At 38.6% G+C, this 26,078-nt stretch overlaps 1 protein-coding gene across 1 annotated transcript in view; it reads left to right on the top strand.

Annotated features, from left to right (window-relative positions):
* MROH9 (maestro heat like repeat family member 9) overlaps positions 1-24,079 on the top strand; it is a 175,625-nt gene extending 151,546 nt beyond the window's left edge. Inside the window, exons 17-21 of the mRNA XM_068985731.1 lie at positions 3,384-3,536; positions 3,638-3,754; positions 4,337-4,439; positions 21,709-21,771; positions 23,745-24,079. Of these exons, the coding sequence (XP_068841832.1) occupies positions 3,384-3,536; positions 3,638-3,754; positions 4,337-4,439; positions 21,709-21,771; positions 23,745-24,079 (771 nt within the window). The remainder of the gene's footprint in view (positions 1-3,383; positions 3,537-3,637; positions 3,755-4,336; positions 4,440-21,708; positions 21,772-23,744) is intronic.
* The last annotated feature ends 1,999 nt before the right edge of the window (positions 24,080-26,078 follow it).

Consider the following 26,078-nt stretch of genomic DNA (forward strand, 5'->3'; position numbering starts at 1 on the left):
TCAGTCTGTTAGTGCATCATCCATAAAACAGAGTGAGTAGCAGGCATATTATGGGTATTAGAGTTGACATGTGTAATACCCCAAATTAATTTATTATCATAGAAAACATTAATTAGAAAGTCTGTGATCAGAAAGTTGTGTGTTTTGAAAATTCTCATTTTTATAGTAAATGTGTAGTATTTATGGCAAATGTATAGTTTATTAAAAATATAGTATTTTAATAAACAAGAACATGTTGGTATGCTATGAGAAATATATTTGTTTTTAAAGACTCCTTTGATGAGTTGTTTGTGAACCAGAGAATTGTGTCATAGTAAATTATCTTGCCAAAATTTGTAACTTCTTATTAGTTCTGCAAATTTCATTGAAAAAGGGCTCAATATTATTAAATTATAGAAAGAGGAAACAGTGCCAGAAAAGATTTTTATAATGATAATAATAGTAATAATAACACTGGCTAAAATTTATTGAGCATTTACTGTACACCAGGCATTATTCTAAGGGATTTACATGGACAATTTCATATAATTCTCTAGACAACTCTCTTGGGCTTCTCTTGTGGCTCAGCAGGTAAAGAATCCACCTGCAATGTGGGAGACCTGGGTTCAATCGCTGGGTTGGGAAGGTCCCCTGGAGAAGGGAAAGGCTACTTACTACAGTATTCTGGCCTGGAGAATTCCACGGACTGAATAGTCCATGGGTTGCAAAGAGTCGGACATGACTGAGCAACTTTCACTTTCACTAGAAGACAACTCTATTACTATTATCCAGTTTACATATAAGCAAACTGAGGCAAACTGAAGTGAATATTAGAACAAGTTCATACAGCTGATAATTAGTATGTCCATATAAATACTTATCTTCAGAATGGAATAATATTTTTTAAAAAACTGGAAGTGATATTATATTTTTTAAAAATTAACCTCTTCCTCTGACTTGTAATTTTTCTCTTCTAGAATCCTTATAATCCAATTCCTATTTGGACTAAGTAAACCCTTGGAAACCTAGTATTATGCCAGTACACAAAGAACTCGCGTTGGTATTCAGCAGCAATTCTGTAAAGGCCTCCAGCATTTGAATACATCGTGGTTACATTACCCTAAGTACTTTGATAGAAATTACCTCCAAGTTATATGGATTTTCACATGTTATATTTTTCAGTTCAGTTCAGTTGCTCAGTCGTGTCCAACTCTTTGCAACCCTATGGACTACAGCATGCCAGGCTTCCCTGTCCATCACCAACTCCCAAAGCTTGCTCAAACGCATGTCCATCAGGTTGGTGATGCCATCCAACCATCTCATCCTCTGTCATCCCCTTCCCCTCCAGCCTTCAATCTTTCCCAGAATCAGGGTCTTTTCCAATGAGTCAGTTCTTCGCATCAGGTGACCAAAGTATTGGAGTTTCAGCTTCATCATCAGTCCTTCCAATGAATATTCAGGACTGATTTCCTTTAGGATTGACTGGTTTGATCTCCTTGCAGTCCAAAGGACTCATAAGAGTCTTCTTCAACACCACAGTTCAAAAGCATCAATTCTTTGGCTCTAAGCTTTCTTTATGGTTCAACTGTCACATCCATACATGGCTACTGAAAAAACTATAGCTTTGACTAGATGGACTGTTACTAGCAAAGTAATGTCTCTGCGTTTTAATATGCTTGTCTAGGTTGGTCATAGCTTTTCTTCCAAGGAGTAAAAACTATGGATGGAGGTTCATGACATTGTACAGGAGACAGTGATCAAGACCATCCCCAGTCATATCTTTAGTATGTTATTAAATACTATCTTCCTAAATTTAAGAAGCTTACTTTTCACAGGGGATTTTCTTTCATGTAATATGAATTTTGGTAAGTAAGTCTTATTTTAAGATCTAAATGTAAGACCAGAAACTATAAAACTCCTAGAGGAGAATATAGGCAAAACACTCTCAGACATAAATCACAGCAGGATCCTCTATGATCCACCTCCCAGAATTCTGGAAATAAAAGCAAAAATAAACAAATGGGATCTAATTAAAATTAAAAGCTTCTGCACAACAAAGGAAAATATACGCAAGGTGAAAAGACAGCCTTCTGAATGGGAGAATATAATAGCAAATGAAGCAACTGACAAACAACTAATCTCAAAAATATGCAAGCAACTTATGCAGCTCAATTCCAGAAAAATAAACGACCCAATCAAAAAATGGGCCAAAGAACTAAATAGACATTTCTCCAAAGAAGACATACGGATGGCTAACAAACACATGAAAAGATGCTCAACATCACTCATTATCAGAGAAATGCAAATCAAAACCACAATGAGGTACCACTTCACACCAGTCAGAATGGCTGCGATCCAAAAATCTGCAAGCAATAAATGCTGGAGAGGGTGTGGAGAAAAGGGAACCCTCCTACACTGTTGGTGGGAATGCAAACTAGTACAGCCACTATGGAGAACAGTGTGGAGATTCCTTAAAAAATTGCAAATAGAACTACCTTATGACCCAGCAATCCCACTCCTGGGCATACACACCGAGGAAACCAGAATTGAAAGAGACACATGTACCCCAATGTTCATCGCAGCACTGTTTATAATAGCCAGGACATGGAAACAACCTAGATGTCCATCAGCAGATGAATGGATAAGAAAGCTTTGGTACATGTACACAATGGAGTATTACTCAGCCGTTAAAAAGAATTCATTGGAATCAGTTCTGATGAGATGGATGAAACTGGAGCCGATTATACAGAGTGAAGTAAGCCAGAAAGAAAAACACCAATACAGTATACTAACACATATATATGGAATTTAGAAAGATGGCAATGACGACCCTGTATGCAAGACAGGAAAAAAGACACAGCTGTGTATAACGGACTTTTGGACTCAGAGGGAGAGGGAGAGGGCGGGATGATTTGGGAGAATGGCATTCTATAATGTATACTATCATGTAAGAATTGAATCGCCAGTCTATGTCTGACGCAGGATACAGCATGCTTGGGGCTGGTGCATGGGGATCACCCACAGAGATGTTATGGGGAGGGAGGTGGGAGGGGGTTTCATGTTTGGGAACACATGTAAGAATTAAAGATTTTAAAATTTAATAAAAAAAAAAAGAAAAAAAAAATTCAACTCCACTGGAAAAAAAAATAAATAAAAAATAAAATAAAATAAAATCAGAAGAAGAGGTGACTTCTTAGACCCAAGGCGAATCTTTTCTAAAAACAAATGATAAATATATACACACACATATATACACATCATATATAGTGTATATACATGATATAAATATATATACTGTATAGTGCATGTGTGTATATATATGCATACTATATGTTAGTATATATGTACAGTGTGTGTGTGTATATATATCCTCAAATGAGGTCTTTTCTGTGTGCATGTTTTAGGGCAATGAAGGTATTCGGAGTATGGCCATTCACCACTTTGGTCAGTTACTCATGGACATGAGTCAATACACATGGATGCTAAACAATGTGGTTTATGCAGGCTTGGTGCCTCTGATCCTGTTTTTGGAAGATACAGAGGAAAAAGTAGTTAAAGTAAGTCCTGAAATTTTGTTTTTCTTAGTTTTGCAGAGAATCACAGTGTTTTATATAACACCAGATGGAATGGATCTTTACTGACTTTTTCTGCTTCACAGGCGTGTAAATATACATTAAAAATCTGTGCCTCAGAATTAAAATGGTCAACATCATATTTCCTAAAGGATGAATATTACAATTTTGAGCTGGTGGTGCTCAACATCTGCAATAATCTTGTAAGTGTCCACTCAAGATTTACTACCCTAAGAGTTACAGAAACAATTTTAAAGGATATACAAAGTGGTGAAAAGCATAATGGGCACAAGGTGAATCTAGAAGGACTCTGAAGAGAAGACAATAAATGGACAATTATAGCTAGGGCTTGAGACCAGAGAAAAATTAAACTTTCCCACTTTCTTCTCCTTTACATGGATCATCTATTTTTTCTTCCTCCAACCCACCTACTCTGAGCAGTGTAAAGATGGGCGCAGCATTTCAGATCACCAAAAGAAAAGCTGGAATTAGTTTTCTATGCCTAAATGAGCTGGTTTTCTGAAAATCAGCATAAACTGCAACAATAGACAGGTAGGGATGGAAGGATTTTAACCAAAGGTTGGAAACCCAAAGACTGGATATCATATAAAAAGCTAAATAATACCTGCAAGCAAGAGAGTAACATTCCTACATAGAAACCCCCAAGTTTTAACCTGGCCCTAATTTGGTATAAGCAACCAAGTTCGTTTCCCTGGAAACCTCTCTGAATTTAGCATATGTGTATTTTCAAGAAGTGAGAGAATTTTTTTCCTTTTTATTTTCAGCTTATTTCTCATAAAAAATACATTAGAGATTTGATATCTGAGACCTTAGGATTCCTGGAGAGTTCCAGAACATATCTGAGAAGAGGATCAGTTATTTTACTAGGTAAGTAAAATTCAGTTCTCATTTCCTAATTTGTCTTAACAAGTAAAGAATGGATAGCAGCTAGAAGATTCCTTGAAAAAATTACAGATTTTCTTTGTTTAGGATGGACTCTAATTTTCATGATGGTATCTATAATGAGCAAAAGTTAAAATATATGATGAGAATAGAGTTCTATTTTATAATACACAGCTGAGTATAAGTATGTAATTAAGCTATCATACAAAATATTCAACCGGATGAATTTCAAAATTTAAGAAGGTGGCAAACCACTACAGTTCTCCTTTGCTGCTTAAAAATCACCTCTCCCATTGAAGAATAATACATTTTTTAAAATGCCAGTCTTTAACAGAACATTAACATCTCTAACACAAATTACAACATATGAGTGATAGTTGCTCCATCCTGTTCGACTCTTTGCAACCCATGAACCAGCACCTGCCAGACTCCTTTGTCCATGGAACTCTCCAGGCAAGAATACTGGAGTAGGTTGCTATTCCCTTCTCCAGGGGATCTTCCCAAATCATGGACTGAACCCAGGTCTCCCACATTGCAGACAGATTCTTTACCATCTGAGCCACCAGGAAAGCCCACAACAGTTGAAGAAGAGCTACCAAATCCAATAAAGTTCAAAAAAAGAAAATGTAGAGTTGAGGGAGTACAGTTAGATTCTAAAAGAAGACAACCAAAGTTTCTGACCTTGAACAAATCTGACCAACCAGTTTTTTTCCCACTAGCTTCTTACCACGAAGATCAAAACTAATAATCCTTTATTTGGAATGAGAGGAAGGAGTTCCCATTTGCCATCAGGAAGTACGTAGGGCATCAAGGAATGAGAAAATTAGTCATATCATACTTGTGGGCTTCCCAGGTAGCTCAGTGGTAAAGAATCCACTTGCAATGCAGTAGACAAATCAAATTAAAAAAAAATGTTTCTACAGAGTACTTGAAAATGATAATAATTATATCCATGAATCTAAAAGTTTTAAAAATAAAGGTCTATAGATATAAGTGCTCAGGAATATACAATGATAAATGAAAAATAATCTTTCAAAGTATGGTAGGAAGTATAAGAAAAATATATAACCATTATTAAAGAAAACAAAAGCTACATTGCAGGCAATGGAAGAAAATACATAGTGTTGATAACCCTGTAAGGGACAAGAGTAAAGGGTTGAGAAATGTTAGCAAAATAAGATGTAAACCAATAAGAAATAGTTTGAAAAGTTAGGGAGTAAAAATAGAGAAGACAGATTACAGAAAGATAATATCCTTGAAAAAATAATGAACAATTAAAACAGAAAAAAGAATTCAAAGATAAATAAAAAACTAAAAGAATTTTTAATTAAATATACTGAAGATGGTAAAAATTTTCAAGACATATTTTATACAGAATAAAACATTCCTAACAAAGTTATGGGACTTTAGAGTTAAAGAATTCTTGGAACATTTGGGTAAAAAAAGTCACCTATACATTACAAAATAAATTAATCTTCCATTAGACTTCTCCACTTCAGTATTCAACTCTAAAATATAATAGAATAATACCTACAAATCCTTAGTAGAAAAATATGCGACCAAAGAATTTTAGATAATCAAAACTATGCCGTGCTCTGCTTAGTCATACAGTTGTATCCGACCCTTTGCAACCCCATGGACAATAGCCCGCCAAGCTCTCTGCCATGGGGATTCTCCAGGCAAGAATACAGTAGTGGGTTGTCATGACCTCCTCCAGGGGATCTTCCCAACCCAGCGGTTAAACCCAGGTGTCTTGCACTGCAAGTGGATTCTTTGCCATCTGAGCCAACAGGGAAGCCCAAGAATACTGGAGTGGGTAGCCTATTCCTTCTCCAGGGGAGCTTCCTGATCCAGGAAGCAAATCAGGGTCTCCTACATGGCAGGCAGATTCTTTGCCAGCTGAGCTACCAGGGAACCTCCAATAAAATTATATCCAAAAATAAAGATAATAAAATATTTCTAAAACACAAAAACTCAGCAAAAGATCATTACCATGAACTCTTAAAGAAAGCATTGATGGATGGAATTCAGCCAACTAAAGAAGGAATGGATAAATTATTGCATAAGAACATCCAGATGTTCAAGCTGGATTTATAAAAGGCAGAGGAACCAGAGATCAAATTGCCAACATTAGTTGGATCATCGAAAAAGGGAGACAGTTCCAGAAAAACAGCTTCTGCTTCAGTGACTATGCCAAAGCCTTTCACTGCGTGGATTACAACAAACTATGGAAATTTCTTAAAGAGATGGGAATATCAGACCACCTGACCTGCACTTTGAGAAATCTGTATGCAGGTCAAGAAGCAACAGTTAGAACTGGACATGGGACAACAGACTGGTTCCAAATCAGGAAAGAACTACATCAAGGCTGTGTATTGTCACCCTGCTTATTTAACTTATATGCAGAGTATATCCCAAGAATGCAATGGTACCCGACTCCAGTACTCTTGCCTGGAGAATCCCATGGACACAAGAGCCTGGTGGGCTGCAGTCCATGGGGTTGCTAGGAGTCGGACACAACTGAGCAGACTTCATTTTCACTTTTCACTTTCATGCATTGGAGAAGGAAATGGCAACCCACTCCAGTGTTCTTGCCTGGAGAATCCCAGGGACAGAAGAGCCTGGTGGGCTGCTGTCTATGGGGTCACACAGAGTCGGACACAACTGAAGTGCCTTAGCATCAGCAGCAGCAGAGTACATCATGAGAAATGCGGGGCTGTATGAAGCAAAAGCTGGAATCAAGATTGCCAGGAGAAATATCAATAAAGTCAGATATGAAATTAATACCACACTTATGGCAGAAGGCAAAGAACTGAAGAGCCTCTTGATGAAAGTGAAAGAGGAGAGGGGAAAAGTTGGCTTAAAGGTCAACATTCAGAAAACGAAGATCATGGCATCCGGTCCCATCACTTCATGGGAAATAGATGGGGAAACAATGGAAACAGTGACGGACTTTATTTTGGGGGGTACCAAAATCAATGCAGATGGTGGCTGCAGCCATGAAATTAAAAGACCCTTCCTCCTTGGAAGAAAAGTTATGACCAACGTAGACAGCATATTAAAAAGCAGACATTACTTTGCCAACAAAGGTCCATCTAGTCAAACCTATGGTTTTTCCAGTAGTCATGTATGGATGTGAGAGCTGGACTATAAAGAAAGCTGAGCACTGAAATTGATGCTTTTGAACTGTGGTGTTGGAGAAGACTCTTGAGAGTCCCTTGGATTGCTAGGAGATCAAACCAGTGAATCCTAAGGGAAATCAGTCCTGAATATTCATTGGAAGGACTAATGCTGATGCTGAAACTCCAATATTTTGGCCACCTGATGTGAAGAGCTGACTCATTTGAAAAGACCCTGATGTCGGGAAAAATTGAAGGTGGGAGGAGAAGGGGACGACAGAGGATGAGATGGTTGGATGGCAACACCAACTCAATGGACATGAGTTTGAGTAAACTCTGGGAGTTACTGATAGACAGGGAGGCCTGGCACGCTGCAGTCCATGGGATCGAAAAAAGTTGCACAAGACTGAGCGACCGAACTGAACTGTAGAACATACAGTATATGCTTAACAGTAGGACTTCCAGCTCCCAATCCATCTTTTACTATTTTTTAAATTTCTCCATGCCTCTGAAAACTAACCTCTGAGTTTTATATCCCCCAGACTCCCTTGTCTGCTTACTTCAGGTTCATATAGCATTTAGTGTCCATTAATGCGAGATACCAAGGGATCGTTTCATGCAAATATGGCCTCGATAAACGACAGAAATGGTATGGACCTAACAGACGCAGAAGATATTAAGAAGAGATGGCAAGAATACACAGGAGAACTGTACAAAAAAGATCTTCACGACCAGGATAATCACGATGGTGTGATCACTCACCTAGAGCCAGACATCCTGGAATGTGAAGTCAAGTGGGCCTCAGAAAGCATCACTACGAACAAAGCTAGTGGAGGTGATGGAATTCCAGTGGAGCTATTTCAAATCCTGAAAGATGATGCTGTGAAAGTGCTGCACTCAATATGCCAGCAAATTTGGAAAACTCAGCAGTGGCCACAGGACTGGAAAAGGTCAGTTTTCATTCCAATCCCTAAGAAAGGCAATGCCAAAGAATGTTCTAACTACTGCACAATTGCACTCATCTCACATGCTAGTAAAGTAATGCTTAAAATTCTCCAAGCCAGGCTTCAGCAGTACATGAATGGTGAACTTCCTGATGTTCAAGCTGGTTTAGAAAAGGCAGAGGAACCAGAGATCAAATTGCCAACATCCGCTAGATCATGGAAAAAGCAAGAGAGTTCCAGAAAAACATCTATTTCTGCTTTATTGACTATGCCAAAGCCTTTGACTGTGTGGATCACAATACACTGTGGAAGATTCTTGAAGAGATGGGAATGCCAGACCACCTGACCTGCCTCTTGAGAAATCTGTATGCAGGTCAGGAAGCAGCAGTTAGAACTGGACATGGAACAACAGACTGGTTCCAAATAGGAAAAGGAGTATGTCAAGACTGTATATTGTCACCCTGCTTATTTAACTTCTATGCAGAGTACATCATGAGAAACCCTGGACTGGAAGAAAGACAAGCTGGAATCAAGATTGCTGGGAGAAATACCAATAACCTCAGATATGCAGATGACACCACTCTTATGACAGAAAGTGAAGAAGAACTAAAAAGCCTCTTGATGGAAGTAAAGAGGAGAGCAAAAAAGTTGGCTTAAAGCTCAACATTCAGAAAACGAAGATCATGGCATCTGGTCCCATCACTCCATGGGAAATAGATGGGGAAACAGTGGAAACAGTGCCAGACTTTATTTTTGGGGGCTCCAAAATCACTGCAGATGGTGACTGCAGCCTTGAAATTAAAAGACACTTACTCCTTGGAAGAAAATTTTTATGACCAACCTAGATAGCATATTCAAAAGCAGAGACATTGCTGACTAAGGTCCATTTAGTCAAGGCTATGGTTTTACCAGTAGTCATGTATGGATGTGAGAGTTGGACTTTGAAGAAGGCTGAGCGCTAAAGAATTGATGCTTTTGAACTGTGGTGTTGGAGAAGACTCTTGAGAGTCCCTTGGACTGCACAGAGATCCAACCAGTCCATTCTGAAGGAGATCAACCCTGGGATTTCTTTGGAATGAATGATGCTAAAGCTGAAACTCCAGTACTTTGGCCACCTCATACGAAGAGTTGACTCATTGGAAAAGACTCTGATGCTGGGAGGGATTGGGGGCAGGAGGAGAAGGGGACGACCGAGGATGAGATGGCTGGATGGCATCACTGACTCGATGGATGCGAGTCTGAGTGAACTCCGGGAGATGGTGATGACAGGGCGGCCTGGCATGCTGTGATTCATGGGGTCGCAAAGAGTCAGACATGACTGAGGGACTGAACTGAACTGAATGCATTTCTTTGGAGGGAATGATGCTGAAGCTGAAACTCTACTACTTTGGACACCTCATGCAAAGTGTTGACTCATTGGAAAAGACTGTGATGCTGGGAGGGATTGGAGGCAGGAGGTGAACGGAACATCAAAGGATGAGATGGCTGGATGGCATCATCGACTCAATGGACATGAGTTTGAGTGAACTCCGGGAGTTGGTGATGGACGCGGAGGCCTGGAGTGCTTCAATTCGTGGGGTCGCAAAGAGTCAGACACAACTGAGCGACTGAACTGAACTGAACTGAACTGAATGCATTTAATTTTACAGGAGTATGCTTAGTATTCAGTAGTAATTGTTACAGTACTAGTCGCAACTTATCCCATCTAGAATTCCCTTGAGCCCCCATTGAGAAATACTAATCAGTAAATTAAATACAATTATAATTAAAAAAATAGATCCATATATCTTGACAAATTGATTCTGGATTTATGTGGAAGTCAAGACCAACATGTGAGATATAACTAACAAATTGTAGACGATCTGTTACTCATTCAAGGAAAGATGAAACCTGTCAAACAGTATAGAAAGCCTAGAAACATATCCACACATACAAAAACTCCTGATATAAATATTAGAACTAGCAATGTATATCGGATCAGAAATGATGGGCTGTCAAATAAAAGGTGCAAAGACAATGAATGAAAATGCGCACACACACACACCCACACAAATTCCTACCTTACAATCATACAAAAATCAGTTCAAAGTGTATCAGATCATGTTAATGGAAGGAAGGAAGATCTAAAAAGAAACTTTAAAATGTATGCAGTATTTCCATGAAGGACTTGCAAGTATTACTGAAATACACAAAGAAAAATTAAATAAATAGAAAGGTATAAGCAACATTTGTGGAAAGAATCAAATTTTATAAGTGTCAGTTCAGTTCAGTCGCTCAGTCATGTCCAACTCTTTGCAACCCCATGGACTGCAGCATGCCAGGCCTCCCTGTCGAACACAAACTCCCGGAGTTTACTCAAACTCATGTCCATTGAGTTGGTGTTGCCATCCAACCATCTCATCTTCTGTGGACCCCTTCTCCTCCCACCTTCAATCTTTCCCAGCATCAGGGTCTTTCCCAATGAGTCAGTTCTTCACTTCAGGTGGCCAAAGTATTGGAGTTTCAGCTTCAACATCAGCCCTTTCAATGAATATTCAGGACTGATTTCCTTTAGGATGGATTGGTTGGGTCTCCTGGCAATCCAAGGGACTCTCAAGAGTCTTCTCCAACACCACAGTTCAAAAGCATCAATTCTTCAGTGCTCAGCTTTCTTTATAGTCCAACTCTCACATCCATACATGACTACTGGAAAAAAACATAGGTTTGACTAGATGGACCTTTGTTGGCAAAGTAATGTCTCTGCTTTTTAATATGCTGTCTACGTTGGTCATAACTTTTCTTCCAAGGAGGAAGGGTCTTTTAATTTCATGGCTGCAGTCACCATCTGCAGTGATTTTGGAACCCAAAAAAATAAAGTCTGCCACTGTTTCCCCATCTATTTCCCATGAAGTGATGGGACTGGATGCCATGATCTTAGTTTTCTGGATGTTGAGCATATCTGAGGTTATTGATATTTCTCCCTGCAATCTTGATTCCAGCTTGTGCTTCCTCCAGCCCAGGTTTCCCATGATGTACTCAGCATATAGGGTTTCCCTGTGGCTCAGCTGATAAAGAATTCGCATGCAATGTGGGAAACCTGGGTTCGACCCTTGGGATGGGAAGATCCCCTGGAGAAGGGAATGGCCACCCACTCCAGTATTCTGGCCTGGAGAATTCCATAGACTGTATAGTCCATGGGGTCACAAAGAGTCAGACATGACTGAGCGACCTTCACTTCACTTCACTTCACTCTGCATATAAGTTAAATAAGCAGGATGATAATATACAGTCTTGATGTACTCCTTTTCCTATTTGGAACCAGTCTGTTGTTCCATGTCCAGCTCTAACTGTTGCTTCCTGACCTGCATGCAGGTTTCTCAAGAGGCAGGTCAGGTGGTCTGGTATTCCCATCTCTTCAAGAATTTTCCACAGTTTGTTTTGATCCACACGGTCAAAGGCTTTGTAATAGTAAATGAAGCAGAAATAGATGTTTTTCTGGAACTCTCTTGCTTTTTTGATGATCCAGCAGATGTTGGCAATTTGACTTCTGGTTCCTCTGCCTTTTCTCAAACCAGCTTGAACATCTGGAAGTTCATGGTTTATATATTGTTGAAGCCTGGCTTGGAGAATTTTGAGCGTTACTTTGCTAGTGTGTGAGAAGAGTGCAATTGTGCAGTAGTTTGAGCATTCTTTGGCATTGCCTTTCTTAGGGATTGGAATGAAAACTGACCTTTTCCAGTCCTGTGGCCACTGCTGAGTTTTCCCAATTTGCTGGTATATTGAGTGCAGCACTTTCACAGCATCATCTTTTAGGATTTCAAATAGCTCGACTGGAGTTCCATCAACTCCACTAGTTTTGTTCATAGTGATGTTTCTGAAGGCCCACTTGACTTCATGTTCCAGAATGTCTGGTTCTAGGTGAGTGATCACACCATCATGATTATCTGGGTCATGAAAATCTTTTTTATACAGTTCTTCTGTGTATTCTTGCCACCTCTTCTTAATATCTTCTGCTTCGGTTAGGTCCATACCATTTCTGTCCTTTGTTTCCTAAATCAGTCTGTACGTGGAATGAGATGCCAATTAAAATATCATTGGGACTTTTTTCAAAACTGACATGCTAATTTTAAAATTGATGTAGAAAAGTTACCATGCAAGAATATCCACGAAGTTCTAACCAAAAAAGAGAGCGGACTAGCCTTATCAGATATTACTATAGCTACAGTGGGGCTTCCTGGTGGCTCAGTTAAGAATCCACCTGCAATGCAGGAGACCTGGGTTCAATCTCGGAGTCCGAAAGATCCCCTGGAGGAAGGCATGGCGACCTACTGCAGTATTCTCGACTGGAGAATTCCATGGATAGAGGAGCCTGGTGGGCTATACAGTCTATGGTGTCACAAATTGTCAGGTATGACTGAGCAACTAACACAACAGTAATTATAATCATGTGGAATAAATAGAAAAAATGGAATAAAATACCATTCAAAAATAACTATAAATCATACAATTTTTTAAAGTAAATCATTGGTTTTAAGTAATAGCGATGAAAAACGGAATATTGCTTAAATGGTTTGGAACATCTGGTGAGCCATCTGGAATTTTTTTGATTACTTTATCCCTCTTTTAATTTTTACATTAGATGAATTCCAGATGGTCAAAGGCTCAGATACTAAAAATTAAACCATAATAATAAGTAAAATTAAACAAAATTTAGAACAATTTGCTTTATAATCATGGGGTAGGTAAGATTATTTTAAGTAAAAATCATAAACAAAAACATGACACACTATGCAGAAGTAAACATTTCTGCAAGTAAAAACCACTATAAACAAATTCAAAAGGCAAATTATAATAAAACATATTTATAACACATATCATATATAAAGGGTGAATAAGTTCTTACTGGTAGCTCAGCTGATAAAGGATCTGTGTGCAATGCAGGAGGCCCTGGTTTGACCCTGGGTCAAGAAAATCTCCTGGAGAAGGGATAAGCTACTCACTCCAGTATTCTTGGGCTTCCCTGGAGACTCAGATGGTAAAGAATCTGCCTAAATTCAGAAGACCGGGGTTCTATCCCTGGTTTGGGAAGATCCCTTGAAGGAAGGCATAACACCCCACTCCTGTATTCTTGCGTGCAGAATCCCCATGGATAGAAAAGCCTGGCAGGCTACTGTCCATGGGGTTGCAAAGAGTTGTACACAGTTGAGCAACTAAACTCATGGATAATCACGATGGTGTGATCACTCATCTAGAGCCATATATCCTGCAATGTGAAGTCAAGTGGGCCTCAGAAAGCAGCACTACGAACAAAGCTAGTGGAGGTGATGGAATTCCAGTTGAGCTGTTTCAAATCCTGAAAGATGATGCTGTGAAAGTGCTGCACTCAATATGCCAGCAAATTGGGAAAACTCAGCAGTGGCCACAGGACTGGAAAAGGTCAGTTTTCATTCCAATCCCAAAGAAAGGCAATGCCAAAGAATGCTCAAACTACTGCACAATTGCACTCATCTCACACACTAGTAAAGTAATGCTCAAAATTCTCCAAGCCAGACTTCCGTAATACGTGAACCGTGAACTTCCAGATGTTCAAGCTGGTTTTAGAAAAGGCAGAGGAACCAGAGATCAAATTGCCAACATCTGCTAGATCATGGGAAAAGCAAGAGAGTTCCAGAAAAACATCTATTTCTGCTTCATTGACTATGCCAAAGCCTTTAACTCTGTGGATAACAATAAACTGTGGAAAATTCTTGAAGAGATGGGAATACCAGACCACCTGACCTGCCTCTTGAGAAACCTGTATGCAGGTCAGGAAGCATCAGTTAGAACTGGACATGGAACAGACTGGTTCCAAATAGGAAAAGGAGTACGTTAAGGCTGTATATTGTCACCCTGCTTATTTAACTTATATGCAGAGTACAGCATGAGAAATGCTGGACTGGAAGAAACACAAGCTGGAATCAAGATTGCTGGGAGAAATATCAATAACCTCAGATATGCAGATGACACCACTCTTATGGCAGACAGTGAAGAGGAGCTAAAAAGCCTCTTGATGAAAGTAAAAGAGGAGAGTGAAAAAGTTGGCTTAAAACTCAACATTCAGAAAACGAAGATCATGGCATCTGGTCTCATCACTCCATGGGAAATAGATGGGGAAACAGTGGAAACAGTGCCAGACTTTATTTTGGGGGGGCTCCAAAATCACTGCAGATGGTGACTGCAGCCTTGAAATTAAAAGACACTTACTCCTTGGAAGAAAAGTTATGACCAACCTAGATAGCATATTCAAAAGCAGAGACATTACTCTGCCGACTAAGGTCCATCTAGTCAAGGCTATGGTTTTACCAGTAGTCATGTATGGATGTGAGAGTTGGACTTTGAAGAAGGCTGAGCGCTAAAGAATTGATGCATTTGAACTGTGGTGTTGGAGAAGACTCTTGAGAGTCCCTTGGACTGCAAGGAGAGCCAACCAGTCCATTCTGAAGGAGATCAACCCTGGGATTTCTTTGGAAGGAATGATGCTAAAGCTGAAGCTCCAGTACTTTGGCCACCTCATGCGAAGAGTTGACTCATTGGAAAAGACTCTGATGCTGGGAGGGATTGGGGGCAGGAGGAGAAGGGGATGACCGAGGATGAGATGGCTGGATGGCATCACTGACTCGATAGATGCGAGTCTGAGTAAACTCCAGGAGTTGGTGGTGGACAGGGAGGCCTGGCGTGCTGAGATTCATAGGGTTGCATAGAGTCGGACATGACTGAGCAACTGAACTGAACTGAACTGGACTGAGCAACTGAACTCAACTGAACTGAGCAACTAAACACGGCATAGCAAATAATCTTTAGAAATCCCTAAGAAAGAAACAACCCACTAGGAAAATGGGCAAAATACATGAAAAAGTTTATTTGGTTCATACACATAAAATTTTCACAGCTTCATTCAAAAGGTGATGCAAACTGAATTGATAAGGTGTTTCCATCTATCAAACTGACAAAGAACAAAAAAAGTTTATCCTCTACAGTTCTGTCCAGGTTGCAGGAACTAGGCAATCACATTGCTGGTTAGAGTAAATAGCTACAATCTCTAAGAACAGTTTGGCAATATCCATCCAAATGTGAGATGCATGTTCTTTTGACTCAATAATCTCCTCCCAAGAGAATTTATCCTCTGATATATTCACATATGAGAAGTGATATGTATATGTAGATATTCATCACATCATTGGATTTATAATTCATCATTCTTAGCATGTGGTTTTTGTCCTTCTTTGTCTTTTCTGATTAACTTTAGCATTTTAGCAGTATTATGTGTGTGTTAGTCACTCAGTCATGTCTGACTCTTTGTGACCCCATGGACTGTAGCCCTCCAGGCTCCTCTGTTCATGGGATTTTCCAGGCAAGAATACTGGAGTGGGTTGCCTTTTCCTTCTCCAGAGGATATTCCCAACCAAGGAATCGAATCCAGGTCTCCTGCATTGCAGACAGTATTAGCAGCATTACACCAAGACATACACAAAAACATAAAGAGCAAAAGGTGTCACTGGGTTAATCTAATTATGGCTTAAACAAGATAGCAGCTGGTTTCTTTCTCATTTATCAATACTAGTGTAAGTAGACTAGGGCCAGTTCTTTCATTGCTCTTGTACTCTCATCATACAGTTTCCTACATCAGAGCCAAGATGTTTGCTCTAGCTCCTGCCACCACTTCTATGTAACAATCAACTGGAAAGGGAAATATATCAAGAGAACACAGCCATCTCTGTAAAGAGTGAATATAACCTACTAAATGATCATTTGCCCAGAACATAGACATGCCGCCATACCTAGCTACAGAGAAGTCTTGAAAGTCTAGTCATCTGCTCAACAACCATGTGTCCAGCTAAAACTCACTTTAGTTTTACTAAGAGAACTAAAGATAAAGAAGTAATTTTTTTAATCAAATGCTAAGAAAATTTATTTGATGTTGTATTATATGGGAACGTTATAATATAGCTTCCTTTCATTATGCAAGCTTACCATTTATCTGTAATTCACATTTTATTGAAATAACCAGTAAGAAAAACTGAAGCAATTAATAATGTAAATTGTTCATCATTAAAATAAAATGAAAGCTAATTCATAAGATAATATAAAAAAACTAATATTGTTATTATTACTAACAATTGCTTCATATTACATATTTCCAAAACCTTAGCATTGTCCTGCTACTTTTCTGCTACCTCACTGTCCATTGAACAACAAACTAAGGTCTATACAATCAAACTATTATTAACAGAGTAACAGTATCTGTTAAAGCAGAATATTTTATCTAACTCTATCATTAACTTATCTCTCCTGAAAAAGTATTTGTACATTGTGAATAATTGATCTGATAATATTCGTAGTGCCATACTTTAATCATTTTTGCTATGGACTGAGATTTTTTTTTCCCCATCCCATTTATTCCCTTAAAATCTCACTTATTTCCTGTAGAATCCCTATTTGCTCCTCCCCACACACTAAGTTCAATTCAGTTCAGTCACTCAGTCATGTCCAACTCTTTGTGACCCTATGGGCTGCAGCATGCCAGGCTTCCCTGTCCATCACCAACTCCTGGAGCTTACTCAAACTCATGTCCATCGAGTCAGTGATGCCATCCAGCCATCTCATCCTCTGTTGTCCCCTTCTCCTCCCACCTTCAATCTTTCCCAGCATCAGGGTCTTTTTTAGTGATTCAGTTCTTCACATGAGGTGGCCAAAGTATTGGAGTTTCAGCTTCAACATCAGTCCTTCCAATGAAATTCAGGACTGATTTCCTTTAGGATGGATTGGTTGGATCTCCTTGCAGTCCAAGGGGCTCTCAAGAATCTTCTCCAACACCACAGTTCAAAAGCATCCATTCTTTGGTGCTCAGCTTTCTTTATAGTCCAACTCTCACACCCATACATGACTACTGGAAAAACCCTAGCTTTGACTAGATCGACCTTTGTTGGCAAAGTAATTTGACAATAGAGACAATTAGTACTCTCTAGCATAGGAAATTTTCATTTGTTTATTTGTACCCTCCATCTAACTCTAAAAGGAATTACACTGGATTACAAAATTAAGCAAAACTATGCCAGTTAAGGATACCTCCACAACACAGGGCTTTGTCTTTAAGCATTAGTCTTAAATTCTTAAGCCCATGTTCCACCTGTCAATGAGAATATCCCAAGTTTTATTATCTATAAATCATATTATCAAAATAATATATTGCTGTGATTTTTGTGATCCCTATTTTGACTGAGGTAGGGGCAATGTGAAATATTGGTGAGAATATATAAGCTTCCACTGAAATCTCAGAATGAATACCCACTGGCCATGTGACCTTCACCAAATTTCTTTATCCCTATGAATTTTTATCAGGCTTCCCTGGTGGCTCAATGGTAAAGAATCTGCCTGCCAATGCAGGAGATGCAGGTTTGATCCTTGGGTTGGGAAGATGCCCTGGAGAAGGAATCGGCAACCTATTCCTGTCTTCTTGCCTGGAGAATTCCATGGACAGAGGAGCCTGGTGGGGCTACAGTCCATGAGGTCACAAAAGAGTCAGACATGACTTAGTGGTTAAACAACAATAACATGAATTTTTATGATGTGTAAAAGGAAGATAATAAGAATATCAACAAAAATATTTTTAAGTCTATCTGAAAACATTTAAAAGCTTTTATAAAGGCAGGAAAGAGTAGAAAAACTAAAAGAAGTAGGCCTGATACTTGAGGGTTATTTTCCTTTATAGATTTTCCAATTCTAATTTCAAAAAGGGTAGTGGGAGGCTGATAAACTATGAAGAAATTTTAGCTGTTTCACTGAACCAGTGGAACAAAACTTGGAGTGGATTGACAATGAGGAGGGATCCTGGTAAAAACACCCAAGTTTTCCACTTGATCCCTGATGTCTCTACCCTAGAAATAAGAGTAAACTAAAAATATACCAGCCCTTATAATTATTGAATCTTTGAATATCTAACTCCATGGTTGAATTAAAGAGATATACTTCTAGCCTAACTGCGTGCCAAAAAAGCAAAAACAAATCCTCTCTGGGAGAAGATAAATGCCCAGAAACTAACAGTATCGACACAAACCTGTATACACTATAACTGATATTTAATTTTAAAAAATCATTTAGATTTTTTTAATTACAAGCAAGAACCATAGAAACAGAATCTAGTATATGCAGTTATTCAACTTTATCAGGTATGAAGTTTTAAATAAATATGATTAGTATGTTCAAAAGATTACACAATGAGATAGAATGCAGATCTCAATGATTGAAGTTAGCAGCAGATTGGAAAGAACTGAAATGAGATTAAGAGAATTAGAAATGTCAGAATAAACCAACACAACATTGTACTTATCCTTCAATTTAAAATAAATAAATTTAGGAAGAGAAAAAAGAAATGTCAGAATAAAATATTCAGCCTCAAGATCAAAACTTGAAAAGATAAAGATGGAAAATATGAAAAGAGCATAAGAACATGAGATATGGTTAAAAGGCCTAATATACACTTCCATGAGGATAGGGGGAAAAATGAGACTAAATATTTAAAGAGATAATGACCAAGAATTTCCCAAATAAGATAATAACAAGAAATAAAATGGATGTTTGGAAAAAAAGAAAATAAAACTTCCAAAATTTGCAGATAAATAATTGAGTATTTAGAACACTGGAAAGAATTCAGAAAAACTATAGGAATTAAATCTAGCAAGTTTTCTATATATAATACCAATATACAGAAATCAACTGAATTTCTACACACTTAACAATAAATACTAGAAAATTAATCTTTTAATGCCTAATACATTGCACCAAAATTTATCAAATATCCCAAAATAAAACTAAGGAAAGAGGTACAAGACTGATACATAAACATACACACACAAAACAAAACAAAACTAGAAAATTCTGAGAAGTTTTTAAAAAAATACTTAGAGTGATATATCATGTTAATAGATTAAATGTTTAATATTGTAACATGGTCAGCTCTCCTCAACTTGATCGGTAGATTTGATACAACCCCAAACAAAAATTTTACCAGCAGTTTTGGGTGTGTATGTAAATGAAATATGAGAAGTTGATTCTAATTTTTACATGAAAATTTAAGGGTTTGAGAAGAGCCAACACAAAGTTGAAGAATTTATACCATCAGATATCAAGACCCGTCATATATTAAGGTATGGCACAATGATAGAATGGAGTTAAGACACTGACCCTCACACAATTTTTGATGTAAATGATCCTACAAAGCAATAGGAAAGGACTTTTTTTTTTCTCTCTTAATAGTGCTTGATTAATCAACCCCTATTTTATGCCATATAATTTCAGTTGAATTTGAAATCCAAAAATGTGAGAGGGTAAAACAATAAAGTTTCTAGAAGTAAATATGGGAGAATATCTTTATGACCTTGCAGCTACTGCTAAGTCACTTCAGTTATGTCCGACTCTGTGTGATCCCATAGATGGCAGCCCACCAGACTCCCTCTTCCCTGGGATTCTCCAGGCAAGAACACTGGAGTGGTCTGCCATTTCCTTCTCCAATGCATGAAAGTGAAAAGTGACAGTGAAGTCGTTCAGCCGTGTCCGACTCTTCGCGACCCCATGGACTGCAGCCTACCAGGCTTCTCTGTCCATGGAATTTTCCAGGCAAGAGTACTGGAGTGGGGTGCCATTGTTTCTTATCAGGACCCCAAAATTCACTAACTGTAAATTGGACTGCAATAAGATTAGAGGACATCTCTGGTGGACCAGCAGTTAAGAATCCCACCTGCCAATGCAAGCGTCACAGGTTTGAGCACTGGTCTGGAAAGATACCACATGCCTCAGGACAACTAAGCCAACGTGCCACAGCTCTGGACCCTGTGCTCGAGAGCTTGTGATCCACAAGAGAAGCCACCACGAGATGCCCCCACTAGCCACAACTAGAGAAAAACTCCTGCACAGCAGCAAAGATCCAGCACAGCCAAAAAATAAATAATTCTGCTCATCAAAAAGAAAAGTACAAATGGAAAATTTTGCCCTGGGGTAGGAGAAAATATTTGTAATAGGTGTAATATTTTTAAAAGACTAGTAACCAGAATTTAAAATGCCCCAAAATAAGTAATTTAAAAACAACTCAATAGAAAAACAGGCAAGAGACATACGGAACAGACATTTTGCAAAAGAAATATACAACTGTATATCCAATATACAAAATTATATATCTAATTATATATTAAATATATATAAAATTATATATCCAATTTGTGTATCCAATATAATAATACCACCAAACCCATGAGATTGACTGAAAGATTGACTAACAATTATCAAGTGTTAGAGAGGATGGAGAGCAGTAGAAATGTTCATACAATGCTGGTAGGAGTGAAAATTGGTAATCACCTTGGCAACTCTTCTACAGTAATGATTAAAGGTGACCGTAAGCATATTCATTAGCTAGTAAATCCACTCCTAGCTATATACCAAACAATAATGCATATAAATCTATACCAAAGTTCATGTACAAGAATGCCCACAATAACATCACTATTCATAATAGCCTCAAATTAAAAACAATACATTGTCCATCATAAGCAGAATGGCTAAAAAGTGATGCATTAATAAGATGGCATATCATACAAAAAGCATTCAGAAAACTCTTTCTGTGAAGAACCAGATAGTAAATATTTCAGGCTTTGAATACCAGGCTCTGTGGCAACTACTCAACTCTGCTGTTTGTAGGGTGAGAAAAGCTGGAGATAATCCATAAGCAAATAAGCCTATAAGCATGGCTCTGTTTCGAGAGAACATTGCTAACCTCTGTCATGTAGCAATGGAAATGAATGAACTATTGCTATGTTTAAAAACAGGATTAATCTCACAATGTAGTGTTGAGCAAAAGAATATATTCTGAAAGCTGAAGGAGGAAATTGGGAAGGGCATAAAGGCGGCTCCTAGGATAATGGTAATACTCTATTTAAAGGCCTAGGTGGTAGCTACAAGTATTCACTCTGGTCATTTATTAAGGTGTACAAATGTGATTTGTGCACATTTATACACACACATATATCTCAATAAAGATTTATTAATTATTTTAAATCACTAATAGATTATTCAAGAATAATCTAGAGATATTTTGCTTTGAAGAAAGCACTGAAGGTAGATAATATCAGATAATGTATTTTCATAATGTATTTTGGGATAACTTTAATTTTAATTTGTGCATAGGGTACTTGGCAAAATTGGGTGGCCATTTACTGCTCAGAGATGAAATTGATGTCATGCTTGAGGGTAAGTGTTGAAATTATAATGAAATCTTTATATATGGGCCTAAATAACTTCCCTGTTTGTGATTCCATTTATATCTGAGCTCTATAGTGATGCCAGGGATGGGAGAGTACTACAGAGGTAGTTAGGTGGTTAAGGGGAAATCAGTAGAAGGACTGGGTTAAGGGACATCTTTCTTTACTTTTTATTCTTTCCCTCTATCTTTCTCTCTCTGCTTCAATCTCTCCATCTACCCCTCCCATTATCTGAGACCTAGCTATCATCCTAGAATCCTTAGGAACTACAGAGAGTTAAGAATTCAATCACTCATTAATTCATTCAACAAATATTTATCTGGCATCTACTATATGACAGCACTATTCTAAGAGCAGGACATACAGCAGCAGACAAAGCAAAGTCCCTTTCCTTAGGGAATTTACATTTTAGGAGATAGCAATATATACTTGCATCAGAAGAGCTTCTCTGATAGCTCAGTTGGTAAAGAATCCACCTGCAATACAGGAGACTCTGGTTTGACCCCTGGTTTGGGAAGATCCCCTGGAGAAGGGAAAGGCTGCCCACTCCAGTATTCTGGCCTGGAGAATTCCATGAACTATATAGTCCACGAGGTCACAAAGAGTCAGACATGACTGAGTGACTTGGGCTTCCCTGATAGCTCATTTGGTAAAGAATCCACCTGCAATGCAGGAGACCCCAGTTCTATTCCTGGGTTGGGAAGATCCACTGGAGAAGGGATAGGCTACCCACTCCAGTATTCTTGGGCTTCCCTGGAAGCTCAGCTGGTAAAGAATCCACCTGCAATGTGGGAGACCTGGATTCAATCTGGGTTTTGAAGATCCCTTGGAAAAGGGAAAGGCTACCCACTCCAGTATTCTGGCCTAGAGAATTCCATGGACTATAGGGTTGCAAAGACTCGGATACGATTGAGTGATTTTCACTTTCGCTTTTCAATACTTATTCTATCAAAATGTTTGGATCTCTCTCGGCCTCTGCCTATTTCCCCTTCAGGATCAGAATTTCAAACAGGTTACAGCAGAAAATAAGGTGGCTGCCTTCCTTCCTTCTTTTGGTAACAAACTATATTGAAGAGCCATTTTAGATTAGTAGAAACACTGAGTGGAAGATGGAGATTTCCTGTATACCTCCTGCCCCCACACATGCACAGCTTCCTCCTGTTACCAACATCTCCCAGCAGAGTGGTATATTTGTTACAATTGATGAACCTACATTGACACATCATTTTCTTCCTTCTTCATTTTTTCATTCACTCATATTTATTAACAGCCTGCTAAATGCTAAGCACTCTCTCCATGTTACTGATATTTTTGTTTGCTCTCTTCCTCCTCCTTCTGTTCCTTCTCTTTTTCTCTCATTTCTACATCTATCTGTTTTTTCCTTCTCTATTTCTTTTTATTAAGAAAGAAAATAATAACTTCCCACAAGCTCAGCATCTGGATATAATGATATTTGCATTTTGGTATATATTTAATTGCAAGTATTTTTAAAGAATATAAACTATTATGTATTTATTTTTTAAACTATCATAATTGTTTTATAATTTTTTCACTTACTCATGTCATAAACATCTTTTCATGCTAAGAAACATGAGTCTACATCATCATGTTAACATGTATGTCCTATTTGGCTTTATGATATTACATTAATAACTTTAAGCCCTTTCCTGCTGATTAACATTTAGACTGATTCTACTTTTTTCATTATTCTGAGCAATATTGAGCCTATTCATGAATATATATTTATGCTGTCTAGCAGAATGCTCAACACATAATATGCCCTCAGCACATAATGAGGTCCAGTGAGGACAGAAGACAAAAACTTCCTGGATGCTATTTGTCTAAGTAACAAAAATTAGGGCAGCGGGGCTCCTGTGAAAAGTGGTGAGACTATTTTGAGTCTGAGAGCTTCTCAGACTATGAAAGCAATGTTTTGAATTAATGGCCTTTCTACTGTTACAGCTATTGACCGAGTGATTCGGGATGAAGATCCTGTGATCAGGGAGTTGGCAGAAAAAACAAACAAAATTTTTATGGAAATAGCGTATAAATTGACTACCTCAAATATTAAACAAAGCTTCCAAAGACTGTTTAACTTCATCTACTTAAAAAAATTGAAGCTTCTTTATAATTATAACCCGACGAAGGACCTGACAGGCAGTCCTATGGGGATTAAAGAAATCAGGAATGATAAAGAAGCAGTCATAAATGATAATTATGAAGATGGATTGGTAAAGAATAAAGGTGCATCGGTAAAGAATGCCAAGTTCCCCAGTGCCTCGGAGCACTCCTCGTAAGAGAAATGATTTCCTTTCTCCCTTGATAACTGGAGTCCTTTTTAGATATTTTTGTGAAGGATTCAAGAAACTTTTATAGTCTCTTCTTGATCCTCTACTCAAATGTAGAAATGTACAGCCTTTCTCTGTCTGACAATGATTAAAAAGCCTTACTTCTTCAAAACCACTAATAAAACTGAAAAAACATATAAGCAAAGTGTTTGATGAGAAACTCTTGGAGCTTGATACGGTCAGTACTTACCTACTGAACATCTTCTAAGTGCCAGACACTGTGCGGGAATATTTGGATGATGTCAACAAGGTTCCCATCCTCAGGAAGACACACAGTATTGTTCTTTCCATCCTGCACTGAATGCTGCCTGTTGTTGTTCAGTTCCTAAGTCATGTCCGACTCTGTGACCCCATGGACTACAGCATGCCAGACTCCTCTGTATTTCACTATTTCCCAGAGTTTGTTCAAACTCATGTCCATTGAGTCAGTGATGCTCTCTAACCATCTCATCCTCTGCTGCCCCCTTTTCCTTTTGCCTTCAATCTTTCCCAGCATCAGGTCTTTTCCAATGCGTCAGCTCTTCCCATCGGGTGGCCAAAGTATTGGAGCTTAAGCATGAGTCTTTCCAATGAATATTCAATGTTGATTTCCTTCAGAATTGATTGGTTTGATCTCCTTGTGCAGTATTTACAAAGGAAGAAACAGCGTTGCAGGGGAAGAAGATTGAGAGCAGGCAAACTATTCCAGGTAGAGATATTGAGGCAAGAAGAGTGTTGGGGGAAGCTGGAGAGTTTGTTGTGGAAACAGATGGTTAAGGAGAGAAGAATAAGTAGAGTTGAAACCTGAGGGGAAGAGTGTGCTCTGCTAATGGCTTTAAACTTTTTGAAATGAAAACTGCATAATCAACATAGTTAGTGGTCCCCATTGCCATCAGGATCCAGTTTAACACTTGATTCTGGTTTATGAGAAAGTTAATATATAAATGCTGACCTGCAGTGATCTTGCCTGACTTAAGGCTTCAGGTTCATCTTCCACTCATCTCACCTTACCTTCCTCCCACCTGTGTCACATCCTAGTATAAACCATCCCAGCCACAGGGACACTACTTATAGTTAGATGAAAGCCCCTTTTCTTCCATTACTTCCAGTGTTGTGGCTTTGGGATGGATCAACTTGCAGTTCACACACATTTTCATCTCTCTGCCAGCTCACCTCGTTGGTGTGGGGCAGGGGCCACTCTACTTTCCCTTGGGTCTTCCTCCAGCTTCTGTCACTTCTTGGGCAAGTGGATTGAGTAATGTTGACAAAAGACACCAACTTCTCGTGCAGGACAACCACATCATCAACATCCTCAGTGTCGGAGGCAGCAAGAGCCTGACACAGTCCCCAGCTTGTGGGCTCTACCTTATCCCTGCTCCCCACTTTACACCCACCTTCCCAGTTGCCTGTCCTGCAGATTTCAAGCTCCAACATCAGATGTGAAGACAGCAACCTTGCAGAGATTTCTTCACCTGCTTCCACAGCTGCTTACAGTCAGACCTCTGGTTCTGCCTTTCTGATTGAACCCTGACTGATATATCTGAGATGCATTTCCAATCCTCTTTGATCAGATAGTTCGATGCCGTTCCTATGTTTTGCCTTAATGCTCTGAACACCTATTATTAAATTCATCACACTGTAGTGAAATTACTAATGTCCTTCTCTCTCTGCCCCACAAAACTGAAATTTCCTGAAAGGAAATGTTACACTTGGTTAAGTACTCTGGAACTCATAGTCTGGCACCTAATATATGCTCAATGAATACGTGCAAAATGAATAAAATGCTAAAGCGACATATTGCTCTCATGCTTCAATAAGAATTTTCAGATAATTATGAGTGCTACTTTATATTAGAAATGATGCCAGAATAAATTATTTTAATTTACCTTTTAACCCATATTATTTCATATCATCCAGATGTCCCAGACCTAACTCTTCCAAATCACAGCAAATTTTCTTTCCCATCTTC

This window comes from Capricornis sumatraensis, chromosome 14 (genome assembly GCF_032405125.1).
Source record: "Capricornis sumatraensis isolate serow.1 chromosome 14, serow.2, whole genome shotgun sequence".
NCBI classification, from domain to species: Eukaryota; Metazoa; Chordata; class Mammalia; order Artiodactyla; family Bovidae; genus Capricornis; species Capricornis sumatraensis.